The sequence below is a fragment of the Anarhichas minor genome, unplaced genomic scaffold, assembly GCF_050575085.1.
Source record: "Anarhichas minor isolate MPS153535 unplaced genomic scaffold, ASM5057508v1 ptg000003l, whole genome shotgun sequence".
Lineage (NCBI taxonomy): Eukaryota > Metazoa > Chordata > Actinopteri > Perciformes > Anarhichadidae > Anarhichas > Anarhichas minor.
The window spans coordinates 10,595,073-10,612,936 of record NW_027466449.1 but is presented as its reverse complement, the minus strand read 5'-3'; the positions used below and the strand labels follow the sequence as shown (position 1 = coordinate 10,612,936).

The following is a 17,864-nucleotide window of genomic DNA, read 5'->3' as shown; positions in this document are numbered from 1 at the left end:
CAACTGAGTTTCTTCACAAAGAATCGAACAAAAGCACCACTTTAAATCTTGTGATTATCGGTGATGTGTTCACGAGGTTCTTGGAAATAAGTCATTCAGCAAAATAAAAGCATAAAAAACGACTAATCGACTGAAGACATTTTAGTTGACTATGACCAAAAAGACCAGCAGGGGGGCAGCACTTTGTTCTTATTTGTAATTATAATTATCTCATGACTTAATTATGAGAAAGTAACTCGTGCTTTTGACTTGGTGTCTCATGAAAATGATGAGAAACTCTCGGGAGACATGTTGATATGTCATAGTAGAAAAAGCACAGTTGTATTGGTATGAATGAGTTCGGGACATTACAGCTACCCATCAGGGTATCGAGTATTTAAATTAAGCTCCACCATGATCAGCTGCAACATTTAGGAAATGTACACGTTAATGCATTCACGATCCAGTAATAGGCTATAATATATTGTAAAAGAAGGCCGTTCTGCATAATGAGTACTTTTGCAGTTTTTTTTTTACTAGCAACAGAGTATTTCTACAATGTGAGTACTTCCTCCACCACTATTTAAACCGCGCCTGCCTCTACAGTTCCATACGCTACTGCACGTGCGTTTTTTACAGATTCCTCTGCTGCCGCTCAAGCTCTCGTACGCATGCGTGCTGGTGGCGGTGTCATCATCACCATCCCAGAAGTTGTCCAGCGTGTGTGTGTGTGTGGCGGTGGTACCCCCGAGCTACTGCTGGAGGATCAACGTGTGGCCATTGTCAGAAGCAAGGACACCCCGTGTCCGGGAGACACCGACTCTCAGCCGAACCGAGCCTCCGCCGGAGAAAGCCGAACCCCCTCAACACACACCGTCGGTGAGTGAACGAGCGTGCGGTGGACTAACCGTCGAGACAAAGACGCTGCTGTTGAATTAAACGGCTCTTTTTTTGGCTCCTGCTCACATCTCGAGCTCAACTTGTGACGTGTGACTATAGCTCAAGTTGTAAATTAGCTAGCTCCGCTCCTCCATTAGCGTCACCAGTTTCATCATCTTTCTCTGCTTCCGCTCTCGTTATTATTTCATCTTACGTTACATCATTTACAACCAGCTTTACCGGGCAGCGTTAACCCGACAGTGGTTTCATTCACCGTGTCGTGGTCCTGGCTCTATTTCTACACGCACAAGTGAAGAAAGTGAGGCTGGACTGTCCCGGCATCTGACCCGCCTGCTGCTGAGCTGCAGCCCGTCGCTCCGGGTCTCTCAGTGGGGTCTCGGCACAGAGCCAGCACCGGAGAGATCACCGTAAGCTGTGATTTCTGCTTAAAGTGCGTCTGACTGCGGCCTAACGTGTTAAATATTCTGCACAGAGCTGAATGGGTTTCACATGCTGGTCGGAGCTCAATGGAGAGATCACACGAGAGCCACACGCGCTGCTTCTCGTGCAGTCCTCATTGTTTTTTGTCATTGTCATTTTGTTACATGGGGATATTTACAAAAAAGTGAGTGATTGCTCTGTCATTTTCCATGTGTGTGGTGGCACAGGAGCAGGATTCATAACATCCACCCTGCTTTCAGAAGGGTCGGGCTTACAGTTGAATATTTCCCTCTTGGTGTTTGCAAACTTGTTTTATATTACTCAGATCTTAGTGCATTATGAAATGGACTTGGGATTTTAATAGTTTCTGTTCTCAGGAAGCGTCTCATCGGGTTACGGCTGCTCCTCCAAAACAAACCTATCCAGTTGTGTTTTTGTATTGTCCTGGTGCCCGAGAGTGACTCTCTGCAGAAAGTGCTCCTCCTTTGTGCAGTCTTTATTGTTATGCATAATGTTTATTGCTATGAATTGCCAGGAAAAGCTCAAAGGCTTCTTGACTTATAAGCATATATACCTTCACCCAGGCTGACCTGCTGCATTCATAGCTTTCTACTGTTGGAAGGTATCTACTTCCTAAATGCAGAAAGTAGTGGATTACATGGGTAGTATTTAAACGTTGGAGGTGCATCAGTTACTGAGTAGAGAGTTTGTTTGTCGATTTTTGGAGTAAATATAAGAGATTCTGCATAAAATCCAGCGAACGGATGAGGCATGTTGGTTGAGCCTGAGGCCGAGAGAAAGGGAGAGCAAATGAGTGGAGACACACCAGTGGTGTGTGAGATGCTGTTCTTTCTTTCTGTGTGTGTGTGTGTGTGTGTGTGTGTGTGTGTGTGTGTGAGAGAAAGTGTGGTAAAGATTAATAACAAAAGAAAAAAAAGTAGAACCAGATGTGTGGCGAGCTTTGGCCTGAAGTTGTTTGTCTCTGCCGGGCCTCATTTATTTATTTGTTGGCCTTTAAATCCCCAAAGTTAACCGGCCACATTTCACCATTTTTTTGTTTTGGGAAAAGGAAAAACCCTCCGATCATAATTTGTACTTGACGGAGTGGTTGCATAATAGACCTAAAACATCTGTTGTTGGGAGGGCCCGGTTCACATGCTTCCCAAAATCTGGGAAATGAAGTGTAATTTATACAGTGTTGGGAAGTTCCACAAGCTCTGCACAAGGAAAAACTAATATTTAAATCTGTGCAACACAGTGCCCTTGAGCGGGTTTCTTCATGTGTGAGTATGCATATACGAGCCAGGCACAACTGGTTGAGGCCGGGCAAACTGCACATTTGAGCAAGCAGGGGTGTGTGACTGTCTGTGCACGCATCGGGAATGCACTCAGGTTATGGAAGTGTTTGAGAGAAGGATGGGGCCACATTGAAGTTAGTTCATGCCTGGGAGGTTAGAGTGGTCAATGCTAAGCTGACAAGTCTTTAACAACCATTTAGCTGAAGAGATTATATGTATAGTGCTCGGTAATAGGACTGAAATTGTATTTGTTATTTGTGTGATTAGAGTTCAGAGATATTTCATGCTGACTGTGTAAAAATAATCACAGAGTCATGATGACTGTTTAGTTTCACTCATTCAAGGAAAGGAATAATGCTAAGCCCCCTTCCTTCCTTCCCTTCCCCGTCATCACAGGTTCTCTAAGAGTATCCTGTCTTTTGTGTACTACGTAGATAATTTGGGAAACCCAGCTGGCCAGACAACATGTTAATCATTGTTGTGTCAGTATTTGTCCTGGAGTTGAACCATGTAATTATTGGGTCAGTTATCCCACAAACTGTTAAAAAGAAAAACCTACAGAATAAGGATTTTGTACATATTGGTTCTAACATTTCCTCTCCTGAAAATCTGGTTGTTGAAGACATTTCAGGTAACTCCAGCCCCTCAACACACTTTGGTAAAGGGAGCATTTGTCGTTGCAGAATGAATGGCCTCTTTGAGAACTCCTTCAAGAGTTGTCCTGCTTTGCTGACACACACACACACCTAAAAGCTCCAGCACAGAGCACTGGGACCTCACGTGAGATGGAGAGTCCCATTGGTGAAGCCTGCTTCCCTTTAAGTCCAGGCCCTGAACTGATTATCTGTCTTTCTTAACACTGGAACAACTGGTTCAACTGATTTGGGTGCCGTCTGTGTCTGACATACAAAACTCCTACGAAGCTTCTTGGCGTTGCTTGACCTGTCGAGCTTTCTTTCCTCACACTGAATGTATTTAGTTTACTAACGGGGACAGCGGCAGACTTATAACTCGCAGTAAATGTGTCCTTAAATTGAGAGGTCAACAGACGCAGACTTCTCATTTCTAGGGGGCGACCGTTTTGTTGATTATATCAGCCGTTGGCTAGCTAGCTAGTTAAGCAAACGTTGGCTTCATAAGTTAGTTGAAATCTCTCGTCTTCGGCTGACTTTTTAAAGTTTCCAATTGACCTGTTGTAAAACAATAACCCTGTAAAAGGGATTCTAAATATGCACTTCATGGCTACATACACAGTAAAAGACTGAGGCTGGAGCTGCATGTCAGCACCCTTATCTGTTGGCTATCCATGCGCAGGAGACAACATGGACATAAAGACACAGCAATGGGTGATGACTGAGGGGGACTGAAGTCACTGTCACTGCTTTACGGTTTTATGACTGCTAGATGTAATTCGGGCATTAAAATTACAGAAACACGCATAGAAAGCGAGGGGGAACCATAGGGGGACTCTGAATCCACCTTCTGAGCTGGAAGAGTGGTGGGAGGGCCAATAGTGATGATATTTATATAGGTTTTAAGTTGGACTTATTGTAGATGTGTCCTTTATAATGGATTATTTGGTTGCACAGAAGTGTTGACAGTGGAAGTGGTTTCATGACAAGTATTTTTTATGACACCAATTCAATTACATGGCAGTTGATGTCCTGGCACACATTCTGCAACTCGGGCATGTAGATATCAAAGTGAAATAAATGCCGGTGTGGGTGTGTTTTGGGCCTGTTGCCTTGCGTGACCTAAAACGAGGTCACATGAATGTGCGTGATCAGACAGCTGAGACCAGCAGTGACGTTGCATTTTTAGGCACAGTGAGCACATTGCTTGTGCGCCGCGAGGAAGAGAGGAACTTCAATATTTCTGCATCTTTTAGCGTCCTGTGTTTGTTTCTCCATTCATTAAAGCGCAGTGTCGCCTACATAACGGCATGGAAAATGCATAGACCAGCTTTACTCCATATATTTAGTCTCATTTTTTACAGAGTATTTGTTTTGAATGCTCTTTTCAGATCACTGTGAGAAAAACATTTTTGTATTTTATGTTTGTCCGTAGACACGTTTCCTGTTCCTCTGTGGCTCAGTCGCAGGTTGTGTTGAGAACAATTACTTTTATGATATAAATGACGACTGTAGACGAGAAACAAAAGGAGAGCAGCAGCTTCTGTAAAATATTTTCCTAGATCAGTAGCACTATAATACTTGTTTTGTCCCTCTTAAATTGTAGCTCCAGAGGAACAAATCCAGTGATGACTGCAGAGATGAATTATATATATTGTTTTTTACACAAGCATGTGACGGTATGATTGTCAGTGAGGTCATTGGAGGAAGGGCTCTGCTGCAAACAACTCTGTGAGCAACATTTGAGGGCCGGTAAGTCCAGGGCCCCTGGATGACGTTTCATCATCATTGATTTGAGGAGTCTGAGCTCTCACGTACTGACACACACTGAAGACGGGCCGACTGAAAGTAGAAGTTGTTTCACGACTGTTACTGTTGAGGTCCGTGCGTCAACAGTCACTGACAGAAGAGACGAGTAACGAGGAAGTGAAACCGCTTGTGCACATTATCGGATCTGCTGACTGCTTGGATTTTTTGACGTCATCAGTTTGACAGTTTGTTGGTCCTAAGTAGGGCTGCACGATATTGGAAAAAAAGAACAATAACATTAATTGCAATATTTTTTTTTTCTGCAATATGAAAAAATACAGGAATTGTCACCTGCATAGATCTAAGTCTGAGGATGTCTCTTGTATTAGTTTGGACCTTTTTAATACTTCCGGCTCCTTACTTAAAGGCCCAGTGTGTAAGATTTACTGGCATCTAGTGGTGTGTTGCAGATTACAACCAACTACAACCAACCCCTCAGCTCACCCCTCCCCTTCCAATCGTGTCGGATAACTACGGTGGCCTTCAGGTGTCCTCGGCTGCTTTGGCTCAGACTGTATCGTTCGTTCTTGTTTCACAGATGTATCGATGAAGTATTGGCAAGATCCGTGGAAATACGACCCGATGCATTTTTCACAGTTCACCACGACTCTGTATTTCATCGTGAGTTTAAGATGATCGTTTTGAGTCTGTGAATTTGTTTGTGTGCAGAGCAGTTCACCTCTTGCGATACAAAAGTCAAGACGTCGATACATGACCTGCCTAAAGTATCTCGATACTGATCCTGTAACATCCATGGTTGCTAGGTTTTCTATGACGAAAACCTAAAACATCAAAAGTAATGGAAGAATAAATTACAACATGGAACTTTAAAATGTGTCCTTTTTTTTATTAGTTAAAAAAACAGAACGTATTTTGACAATGTCAATTAAAGATGGAGGATGTGAAAAGAAGCCATAAAACAACAGAAGTGAATTATTGTACAGTGTGTTTACGCGTTCACATCTCTATATAAATACGTCTCTCACTCTTTAAGTATCTGCACTAATGAAAAGGGGTATTGTACCGTTTGAAAGGCAGGTTATTGCGATCGCTATATACTGTAATAAATCCGAATACGATGGCTTCATCCTCAGGAATCACACAGGTTGATTGGTATGTTTGTGTGTGTGTGTGAGAGTGGAATCAAAAAGCTTGTCAGTCAATGAATTCACCAAAATATATTTGTACCCGTTCCAGTCTCAATGCCCAACCTGAATCATGAAGAGTTGTCTTCACAGCCCACAGCTTGCTGCTGCGTTGCTGCTTGACAGAATCATAACTGTGACAGAGATAAAGCAGACGCACTCTTCACAGATGGATTTCCTGCCTCGAGCAAAGGTTTGGCTGCGTACAATTATCTCATCAACACAGAGGCACCGTTCTGAGACGCCGTTTTCCACCAAAACTTCTCAACCGTGCAGTCTTTGTGCCGACTGAAGGAAAACAAAACGATGAGCTAAAGTGTGCGTAGTGGTTGAAAGGTAGGTTATCATTCTCAGTGCTGAAAACCCTGTCATGTTAAACAGACCAGCGATTGAATTTTGATAGCAAAGATGTCACTGAGTGTACTGGCATCAACCGCAACTGCCTGGAAGGAAGGAAATAACTGAAAGCTCAGCAATAAAAGAGAATAAATATAAAATATGCAAAACATGTGGCTTTAAAAAAGACATCTGATTTGTCTCACTATGTTTGACCAGCGTTTCTCTACCTGGAGACAAATGTACTGAACTGTTAAAGGAGGACAAAAGCATAACTAGTTTAAGTTGTTATGTGTTTCTTCATGCATGCGTTTGTTTATGTAGCGTTAGCATATGTGTCAGTCTTTGTGATTGGTTTCTAAGCATTGTTCTTTTGTGGTGAGGAGACATGAACATAAAAAAGGAAGCAGGAAGAAGTGAAAGCCACAAGGTTTAGCTTCCCGTGATGAGCGTCACCTGTCTGCACTGTGAACCACAGAGCTGAGTTAACCAGTTGATGTACTGCTACAGGCTGGCGGTGTAACCGCTGTTTACAGCACGATCCAGGCTAAACGCTGCATGTAGGAAAACAAGCCGCCTGGCTGTTCGTTAGTTCTAACGAGGTTAGTCGGTCCTCTTGCAGTATTTTAGGACATAAGCTTATGTGACCAATGTTGTTTTTTTTCTACATCTCCACTTATGGCGGCATCACTCAGCTTTTCTCTGAATTTAGTCTCACCATACAGATTGAGCGTCAAGTCCCTGTGTGGATTGCAGATTTGTGATCCGGAGACCATTTAAGGTAAAAGGCCCAAACAGTAGCAGAGTTGAGTTGAGAGCCGACCATAAATAGCTGGTTTCTGTGCGGCCTAAATGGGGAAACGAGGACATCTATAGATGGATGCATTCATTGAGGAAGCTCATGGATCTCCAGCTGTTCTGGTAACTGTGGGTGTGTTGTACTGGAAATGTTTCTAAAATGTTTATTCAACTGCTGCATTGAGTTCTGCTTTAGACATATACTTAAGACAGTTTGGTGTGCAGCTGCTTGGAAGCTGCGTGAGACGAGGTTGAGCTGTCAGTCACTGGACGATCAGGTTTGCTCAATTATTTCATTGTTGTAATGAAAGTACTGGTTCTTCAGGTTCCTCTGAATGTCAGTCGACACACTAGCAGGTTTTTCGTGATGCGGCACAGTTCCAGGGAAATTTCTCCTTTTTATTTTGGAAGAAAAATAGTGAGAGTCTTCTGAGCTTAAAAAACTGTTTTTGTCTAACTTCTCTGGTTCCAGCTTCTAAATCTGGAGCATTTGTCTTACGTGGTCGTAAACTGAACATCTCTAGACCTTTGAAGATGTCACTTTGGGCTTTAGGATGTTGTGATGGGTATATTGCACTTTTGGGGGTGCGGTGGTTTGTGTTACGCATCCTGGCTCACTGTCACACTGTCATGGCTGACTGGGACACTTTGATAGTAACATCTGGACTTTTTCTTCTTTTGGCAAATTTACAGTGTTTGCTGTGAAAAAGGCCTATTCCATACTTGAGTTTCAGACCCGATAACAGACCATGCTAGTTTAATTGATGCCTCTTTAAAGTAAACACATTTTTCCACACAGAAAAATATTGAGTTTGCACTGACATTACAAATAGTTTTCTATCTGGCTGCTGCTCAAGTGTTTCAAGTGCTCAAGGAACGGCCATTCTTGCAACGTGCAGACACTCTCTATGTACTTTGATGTATTTGTCAACAAATTGCCTCATCCCTTCTGTGGTTTGGTGTGATTGCACTGGTTAAAATGGCAAAAGACACCGATCACAGTATGCTTCACCAGCTCCAAACTACATCGGGGAAAATCAGCATTTTACACCTAAGTTGTCATGGGCTAATCTTTCTGTACTGCTTAATAAGATAAATATGCCATCTGCTTATCCTCTGCTGGTATGTTGGCATGTGGCAGAGATGCTCTTTCTCATAATGACAGCACTTGACAATATGATCACAAACATAAATATTTTGTTTCCCTCCTTATTTTTCCATGTGCAGCTTCTCCAACTCTTCACTCCCGTCCTCCCTCTCTCCTTCCTCATCCCTACATATTTCATCTCGCAGCAAATTAGATAAAAATGCTAAGAAGCAAAGGATGAAATGTGTGCTCGTCTCCTTCACCTTCTTACACCATCTATGTTGATATTTACCAGCTCTCTGCTCTGTTCCTCCAACAGGTTGTGAGTCCTGATCTCTGTGCACCTGGTCCGGCCTTTTCGTCCCCTCTTCTTCGTCTTCCTCGCGAGCAGACATGCCTCCAGCGCCGGCTGGGCCTGTGGTGTACACCCCTCCTGAAGGTGGCTGGGGCTGGGCGGTGGTGCTGGGGGCCTTCATCTCCATCGGCTTCTCCTACGCCTTCCCCAAGTCCATCACTGTGTTCTTCAAAGAGATCGAGGTCATCTTTGATGCCACACCCAGTCAGGTGTCCTGGATCTCCTCCATCATGCTGGCTGTCATGTATGCTGGAGGTGAGTGATGTGTGTCTGTTTCTGTGTCTGTCTGTGTGTGTGTGTTTGAAAGGGTTTTAGTTCTATAATAAAGAAATCTCTTTTCTTTATTCCTATTATTCAATTTTTCTAGGTTATACGTTTGAGACAAACTTTAACTTGACTTTGTTTGAAAACGGCGGCAACGAAAAGTGGCAATCTAATAGCTGACATGTTGTTACTTTGCCCTTTGTGTTATCAGAGGTCCTGATTATTGAGATGGTGGATTGGCAGTATGTTGCCTCTTAAGGAATGAATATGTTTGATCTTTATTTAAGTGCATTTTTTGTGAACAAAACTCGAGAGTCCATTTTTTTTCTCCTCGCTGCTTGTGGCGTCTCCTCGCTGGTCGTGGCGTCGCCTCGCTGGTCGTGTTTCTTAAGCCTGTTGCTCTTCTCGGGACTTGAGCGTGACGCTTTATCGTTCACCCTTCACTGAAGCAACATAAAAACAAACAAGCCCAGAGGTTGCGTTCGACTTTCCATCTGCGTACGCTTTCTCTCTCATTCAGTCACAGCTTGAATAACACTCACTGCTGAAGGGAGAGCAGGGGACAATGTGAGAAACGGATACTTTGGAGTGATTGCAAACAAGATATGAAAACAAGGCGCACTTTGTTTTCCTACTAAAGCTGCTGGAGATAAACAAAGACATTGAATTAATGACCAAATTCCTTTCTGTCCCAGGGTTTACAGTATGCTGTAGGAGAAGGCATTAAAACTATAGTAACATCTACAAAATACAAAAATAGGGATTACAATCAAAAGAGTTTAATTGAAAAACCCAAACGTGAACTTCATGGTGGTGCTAGCGGTTGTGTTTTCTTTAACAAGCCAACACTCGGTCTGTTTTAATCACACTCTGGTGCGGTTCAACCCCTGCTGTAACTGCAGTAATCGTACTCTGGTGCGTGGCCACGGTTTCCAAACGAACCCTTTTATTTTTCGCTTGCAGTGAGAACATAATCCGACCCAGACCAGACCAAAACACAGTAGATTACAGGCTGCATGCGCAGGTTGCACTTGTTGAAATGGACACAGGTTGACATGAGTGGGAGAGGACGGACTTCTGCAGAAATCTGAATGTTTGCTTGACATGTGGGCCGGAGAGAACAGACGGAATATGTTTAATAAAGTCTACAAAATAGTGACGTTCATAAAGTCATTAAAGATGAACTGGAAGAGGTAGATCATTGCTCAACTCCTTCAGACAAGTCCCTCAGGAAAGTTACGGAAGGCGGTGTTGAGTTGCATTCAATTTCATTTCCTGTATAGTTTTTTTACATAGTTTTACATTTGCCAGTGCTTACAAATATTCACTGTACCAGACCCATCCGATAGGCGGGGAGGGACTGAGGCAGCAGTTGTTCTGTTACATCAGTGTGGCCTCTGATTAGAGGTTAACGTTCTTCTTTCATATCAATTTTATGAGATGGATTAGTCCCAACCGGTCGACTTTATCCTAGCATTGGCCTTGCCAGGTTTAGGGCTCATTTAAACAGTAGATGGCGGGTTGAGTCATTTTCTACCCAGGAAATACCAATATAAGAATGCGTTACAGCTCAAAAAACTGTGTGCAGTACCTCTTTACTGGCTCTTTTATTTGCACTGCTGGAACAACAGCCTTTCCATTTACATGTTGAGGGAGGATTTAGGAAAGCAAAACTCTGCTCTAGTTTCAGATCAGGTTTCTCTCTTTCTGTGTCTTGACACAAAGCGAGTTCCGTCCTAATTCAAACCCACTCTTTCTCCTTCTGCCCCAGTGTATCTGATAACCAGCACACCCTTAAAGCAGGACGCCGTCATCTGGTTTGCTCTCTCCGTCTCAGTTTATATCTAAAAATGGACTCTGTTCCCTCCACTTACTCCTTCATCCTCTTCAGAGCTGTGTGCCAGCTCACAGTAGGTTTAGGAGAGGAAACTGCTGAGGGGGAAACCGAGGGGAGGAGTCAAGTTGCGTAACAGGAGCCAGATGTTGAAGTAGTTTCTTTTTGTCTCATTTTTTCAATTTTCTTCTCCCCTGTTTCAAAGATTGGCCGGATCACCAGTTACTGACGTCATGATGCTGACTTGTACTGTAGGAGTGAAGTCGTAGGGCGTGAATTACCATAAGCACATTACTTACTAGTTACACATGAGGAAATGCACGTACACACACACACACTGCATGAAGGAAGAGTGTGATTCTTTCACCTCTTTTGTTTATTAGTGTCAAGGCATGAAACACGCTGCAAAAAATACAGGCCTGATGGCTTTACGGGTGTGTTGGAATTACAAACAAAAACATCGTTTTAATTTTCTTAATTCCTCAGTATTTTGTTTTAGATTATTGTCACTTTACGTTACTGGTCACAGCCTCACAGTGTGTGTGTGACTTCTCTTATGATCTGTGGGATTTCTCTCTTCTTGTATGGAGGCAAATGAGCCGGTGCCTGAAGAAAGAGTGCGTGAGTGGATTTGTGCATGAGTGCACATCAGCTTGTTTTAATGCAATAATAGTGCTCAGGATTACAGGATATTGATATGATTCAGCATGAGAAGGAGAGTTGAGATTTAAGCCGATTTAGAAAAAGAATGACAAAACACTATGAAGTGAAATTATTGTCAAAGGTAATAATTAATTAATAAACACATAAACTACTCAGTAGCCACTTCAAGGTACAGCTGTACAATCTAATGCTATCCAGTACAACTGTGCTGCCATAAAGTCTACTTTATGATGCCATAGAGGTGTTATAATAAATAATAAAGCTCCATGACAGATTCTTATAGTAATGTGTTTCATTTAACTGGTGGGTTTGCTTCTCCTGTCCCTCTCCTATTGTGTTGTTGTTGTTGTTGTTGGAAGGACTGACTCAACACCAGCTGATGCTCTGCCTCTTCAGTTTGACACTAAATCTGAGCATCTGCTCTGTAACGACCGGCTGAATGGAATGAACAAAGACCAGATTGTAATACAAAATCAAATCTACACACTTTGCAGAGGAAGCAAAAGCTAAAGTTAGACGGAGGAATAGCTCGTCACAGTTGGGTTCGCTCTCGACACGTGGTGTTTTTTTTTTTAATCATGTGTGGACGCTGTGTCAGAGTGAAGATGAGGACGGACCTCTTCTTTTCCTCCTCTCAGTGTTCTGTTCTCTCCCAGAGAGATGGAGGGAGGGGGATCGTTTATATAATATCACGGAGGACACTACTCACTGCCCTCTTTGTGTGATGCCATACAGCAGCAAAGATTGTCACTACTCATTTGTCTATGTGTGCGTGAGCGTTGGAGTCATGACGCAGAGTCATTCCTGTCCTTGTACAGGTTCACTTGTGTCCGATGTGTGTTCTGGTGGAGCCTCTTTTATCTACTGCATGCCTGCAACATGGAAACCCACCACCCCCGAATAAGGCAGCCCACCAAGATGGGCTCTGTGCCAGCTCGTCAGACCCTCGTTGACGGACACGGCACCAGAAACTAGAGCGGTATTTAGCGAGTGCGTGAGTGAACGCTAGTGCTTCCAGAGCGGCCACCGTGGCCAGCTGCCAAGTTTCAAGGGCGACGGTCTGTGTGAAGGGCCCCCCCGCTGGTTGTGAGGTAATGGATGCCAGCCCAGAGCAGAATGGTAGCGATGTTTGATTCAGACATCATTCATATTTTCTTTTGGTATTCGTCTCAGTGTCCGCTATCTTAGTTTTCCCATCTTCTGTCACACATAATTAGTACTGCAGCTAACGATTGTTGTCATTGTGCGATGATCAGCTGAACATACTATGGAATGACAAATCACAGTTTAAACCTGTTGAATCTGACCACTGAGTAGACCGCAGAAGGCTCAATATTTAGAGCCTAATTGCACCGTTGTGGTTCAACAATGATCGAGAGTCGGTCAGCTTGTCTGGATTGGAAAATAACTTCTAAACCAACAATGCCATTCATGTTTTGTAAGCGCTCGTTGATTTTCACTACGGTGATGTTTCTTAAGCTTAGGCTCCAGTAAGACTTGTTCTGATGTAATCTTCCTGATTATTCACTTCACAATGACGTGTAAAACAGAGAAAAGCAGCAAATTCTCTCATTCGAGTGGCTGGAAAGAATAAAATGTTTGGCATTTTTTTCAATAAAACAGTTGATAATCAAAATAGTCAATCAATAGTGGTCTCGGCTCTGCACATGATATTCAGTATTGATGCCGGAGGAATGAAGCAGTACAGTTGCACACAGAGCTGCTGAATAGATTCAGTCTGAGTCCATGTGAGGACCATTCATAGTGAGGCTGGCACGCAAGCTGAGCACGTGGACTGCCTCCACTCTCTCCTTCTCTTCTGTTCTCTCCTTCTTCTCTCCTTCTATCCTCTTCTTTTCTCCTCTTTTCTTCTGTTATTTCCTCCTCTTGTCCTTTTCTCTAAATGTATCTTCTTTATTCTTATCTTCTCTCTTCTTTCCTTCTATCCTCCTCTTTTCTTCTTTTGTTTCATCTTCCTTTTCTCTTCATGTCTCTTCTTTCCTTCTTCTTCTATCCTCCTCCTTTCTTCTCTTATTTCCTTTTGTCCCTTTCCTCTTCTTCTCTCCTCGTCTCTCCTTTCCTCTGCTTCTCTTCTGCTCTTATCCTTAAGTCCTTACACTGGTTCCCTCTTAGTCTTTAATCACTGCATGGCCGCAGGACTATCTATGAACCAGGAAGGCTCCTTGGATCCTCCACTTCTTCTCTTAGATGTTGCAGAACAAAAGTCTTTTGTGAAGCTGCTTTCAGTCGTTGGAACATCCAGAGGAGCTGAATACATTTATATCTTTAAACAAAACACACCTATTTAGTTTGGGTATCATGTAGTGTTTTATAATCATTATTTGTACTTATTCTATCATCATTTTATAACTTTCTGACTTGTTTTTGGTTGATCACATTTTATTGGTGATCAATATTATTTCATCATATTTGATCGTATTTTACTACTTTAACATGACTTGAGTTTTATCAATCGCTTATAAAGCACTTTGAAGTGCATTTAATTTATTGAGAAGGTGCTTTATAAATAATGATGGATTGATTCTTCTTCTCTCCTCCTCTTCTCTTCTTCATCCTTTCTTCTTCTTCATCTTCTCTCATTGTATTTTCTCTCCTTTCCCCTTCTGTTCACTCTTCTTCTCTCCTCTTCTTCTTCTCCTCCTTGCTTCCTTCTCTACTTCTTTTTTTTTATCTCCTCTCCTATGTTGACATGTGCCATACCTTGCACTGCCTGGCTCCCTCCTCCTCACCCTTTCACCCTTCCCTCCTCCCCCCCCCCTCTTCCTCCATGTAACATCCATGCAACCCGCTGCTGTTACACAATCAAGTCATTGTCCCTCTTTTATTTCTACCACCATAGCACCACCTGTTGGTGAAAGGTTTAAATGGTGAGCTGATGCAATCACGTTGTAACTGCTCCAGTACGTCTTTGTCACTACCTGCATAGATCATGTACGTGTGCATAGGGCTGCAAGGAACACTTATTTTCTTTATTGATTAATCTGCAGATTAATTGATGAATTGTTACACTCTGCTTAGACCGTCTTCAAAAGTATTTTTGTCAAGTTCAAAAAATGTTAAATTTGTTCAGGACACGTAGAAAATCCTCCTGTTTTCGTCTCATTCACTATAATGTATCAATGCTTTGTATGACATCACTTCTCCTTCTCACGCGTCTCTCCAGGTCCAATCAGCAGCATCCTTGTGAACAAATTTGGTAGTCGACCAATCATCTTTGTCGGAGGGGTTCTGGCCTCGTCGGGACTCGTGGCGGCCTCCTTCTGCAACACTGTGCCGCAGCTCTACTTCTTCATAGGAGTAGTGGGAGGTCAGTGTTTTGCTCGCTTCCAACATGAATGGACCCTCTGAAGTTGAACCAGAGTAGAGTGTAGTTGTTCAAATCACTCTTTACTTACTAGAGGCTCTGGTGTTTGTCCATTTAAACTGAAACATATCTTCACACAACTCTTTATTCAAGTGTTTTCATGGTGATGTCTTCCAGCTTTATAGTCCATTGATCAGTATTGTGACTTCTCAATTCTCATATATTTAGAGACAGGATAAAAATGTGATACAACAACCATATATTGTACTTTTATGTGTTCTTCTGCTATTCTTTGCTTTAGTTCTCTTAATGCTATTCCCCACATATCCATATCCACATGTTGAATGTAAATGGCACCCTTTTTGGTAAAAAGACATCCAACTTCTCACTTCACCTGTATGTGGACGGCTGTTTTGTTTGCCGTCATCTTCTGCTCATGCCTCCTCTGTTTCCTCTCGCTCTCTCTCTCTCTCTGCAGGTTTGGGACTGGCATTCAACTTGAATCCAGCCCTCACCATGATCGGTAAATACTTCTACAAGCGGCGTCCCATCGCCAACGGCATCGCGATGGCAGGCAGCCCCGTGTTCCTGTCCACCCTGGCTCCTCTCAACTCGTGGCTGTACGATGCGTTTGGCTGGAGAGGCAGCTTCCTCATCCTGGGAGGACTGCTGCTCAACTGCTGCGTGGCCGGCGCCCTGATGCGCCCCCTCGCACCCACACCGCAGCCGCCCACACTCGACTCGGAGGCGGACGAGGTCAAGGCGGTGGTGGATTCGGTACAGCCGCAGCCTAAGAAGACGGTCCTGCAGACCATCAACTCCTTCATCGACCTGACGCTGTTCAAACACCGCGGCTTCCTGCTCTACCTGTTCGGCAACGTCATCATGTTCTTCGGCCTCTTCGCTCCGCTCGTCTTCCTCTCTAACTACGCCAAGAGCAAGGACATCAGCAAAGAGAAAGCGGCCTTCCTGCTGTCGGTGTTGGCATTCGTCGACATGTTCGCCCGGCCCTCCATGGGCATGCTGGCCAACACCAAGTGGATCCGGCCCAGAATACACTACTTCTTCGCCGCTGCCGTCCTCTACAACGGTGTGTGCCACGTGCTGGCGCCGCTGTCGGTGGACTACACGGGATTTGTCGTGTACGCCATCTTCTTCGGTTTTGCCTTTGGCTGGCTGAGCTCAGTGTTGTTTGAGACACTGATGGACCTGGTGGGACCTCAGAGGTTCTCCTCAGCCGTGGGTCTGGTCACCATAGTGGAGTGTGGACCGGTGCTGCTGGGCCCACCGCTAACAGGTAAAACATCCAACATGTAGGAAAAGGGGACGGGTGGAAGGTTGTATTTATTTAGACGGCGTCAACTCCTCTCTCTCTCTCAAAAATAGTTTTTCTGAGAATACATTACATACACAGCATATGCAGCTGGGATATAATGGCCAGTGATAAAAACATGGTCAAAATGAATGTTAAATCTGACTCTTCTCTCTTCTGTCCCCCTTCAGGTAGTTTCTATAACTACTACCAGCACTATGACTACACTTACATCTCCTCCGGCATCATCCTCATTGTCGCAAGTGTGGTCCTCTTTGTGGGGATGGGCATCAACTACCGCCTGCTGGCGCGAGAGAAGAAGAACGAGGAGAGAAAAGAGAGGGAGGAGGCCAAGGAGGAGCAAACCGCCATGTTGGCGCCTCCCTCTTCGTCAAAATCGGACGAGCCGGCGGGGTCAGCTGCTGTCATGCTGGATGAAGTTGCCAAGATGGACGAGGACACGGTGTAGAAAACAAAAAAACAGACTCAAGAAGGAGGCACACACTTCACAGAAACACACACGAGAGTTGCAGCAGCCACACGTCGTCTTAATAGAGAGATACGATCCGTGTACAGAACCCTGAAGCCATAGAAACTTTTATTTTTAATAAAAGCTGAGAATTGCTTTTCATCGCGTTGACAACTCTTTGACGTGCCTTTTGTGAACTCAAGTCCTCCAGGAGTACACCATTTATATATATATTATATAAACACCAGATAGACGCACAACAGACAGAATGACTGTAAGATAATAATCCAGTAAACTAATAAGGACTTTAGTCTCAGGGTCAGCCGGCCGTAAGGGTTCAGAACCTCTCACACTCAGACACACTCGACCTTGGTTCCGAGTCAAGCTGAGGCTCAAACGGTACGAAAGTACTGTACATTTACTCTCACATACTACGTACTACATACTTACATTGCTTCCCTTCTCAAGGGCTGGACATGAATTAAAAGGACACATTCATATTAATGTAGATACAGTAAATCTGTTCACACGTTATATCAGAGGGCAAAATTCCCAGTTTTTTTTATGTAGATTTATGCTCAAAAATGAAGAACAATTTGGGTGGAAGTTCATCACCAGAGTGAGTCGTATACATACACAGCACAAAATGCTTAACAATGCAAAGATATAGGAAAGTAAGGAAGTTAAGAACTAATGTAGGAATCTTTTGAAAAGTCTAGCGGGTCACAGTGCAGACTCACTGTTAACGTTTGCTTGTACATAAATATTTGTGCACTTTGTGTGTAATTCTGTGTTCTACGCCCTCCAACCAGAGCAGCTCGTGCGTCGTCGTGCTGATAAAGACACGTTAGAAGGAAACGTGGTCACACGGTGACGCCCCACAGACCTACCTGCTGTGTAACCAGCAGTCACGATATTAAGTTACACCACGCGCTGTTCTTCTTTTTTCCGGAGGGGACGGGTAAAGGGCTGTTATTGAACCAGATGGACGGGTTGACGAGGTGTGTATGTGGTGCTCTGAACGGCCCGGCTGTGGTGCCAAATTTGGGGGGGGGGGAACTAAATCGCTCGCAATCCTAAATTTTCATTATATTGGATTATATGAGTTGCGTTCCTGATAGTGGTTTTTTTTATTATTATTGCGAATAACACATTGTAGTTTACAGTTCTATCAACAAACCTTTGTGATCTTAAAAAAATTATCTATTTTAGCAAATTATTCAATGACAATCTTGACA

General features: G+C 43.6%; 1 protein-coding gene across 1 annotated transcript; it reads left to right on the top strand.

The window, feature by feature from the left end:
- The first annotated feature begins 684 nt into the window (after positions 1-684).
- On the top strand, positions 685-17,660 carry LOC142955977 (monocarboxylate transporter 1-like). Its single transcript, XM_076097248.1, has 5 exons — positions 685-858; positions 8,724-9,014; positions 14,705-14,848; positions 15,324-16,142; positions 16,349-17,660. The coding sequence occupies exons 2-5, from the start codon at positions 8,798-8,800 to the stop codon at positions 16,624-16,626; spliced, it is 1,458 nt and encodes a 485-aa protein (XP_075953363.1). The 5' UTR covers positions 685-858; positions 8,724-8,797; the 3' UTR covers positions 16,627-17,660.
- Positions 17,661-17,864: the final 204 nt, after the last annotated feature.

Excerpts from the sequence above, each read along its gene's own strand:
- LOC142955977 (XM_076097248.1), top strand. The coding sequence starts at position 8,798 with ATGCCTCCAGCGCCGGCTGGGCCTGTGGTGTACACCCCTCCTGAAGGT. Across the intron at positions 9,015-14,704 it reads GGCTGTCATGTATGCTGGAG|GTCCAATCAGCAGCATCCTT; the intron begins GTGAGTGATGTG and ends GCGTCTCTCCAG. Across the intron at positions 14,849-15,323 it reads CTTCATAGGAGTAGTGGGAG|GTTTGGGACTGGCATTCAAC; the intron begins GTCAGTGTTTTG and ends CTCTCTCTGCAG.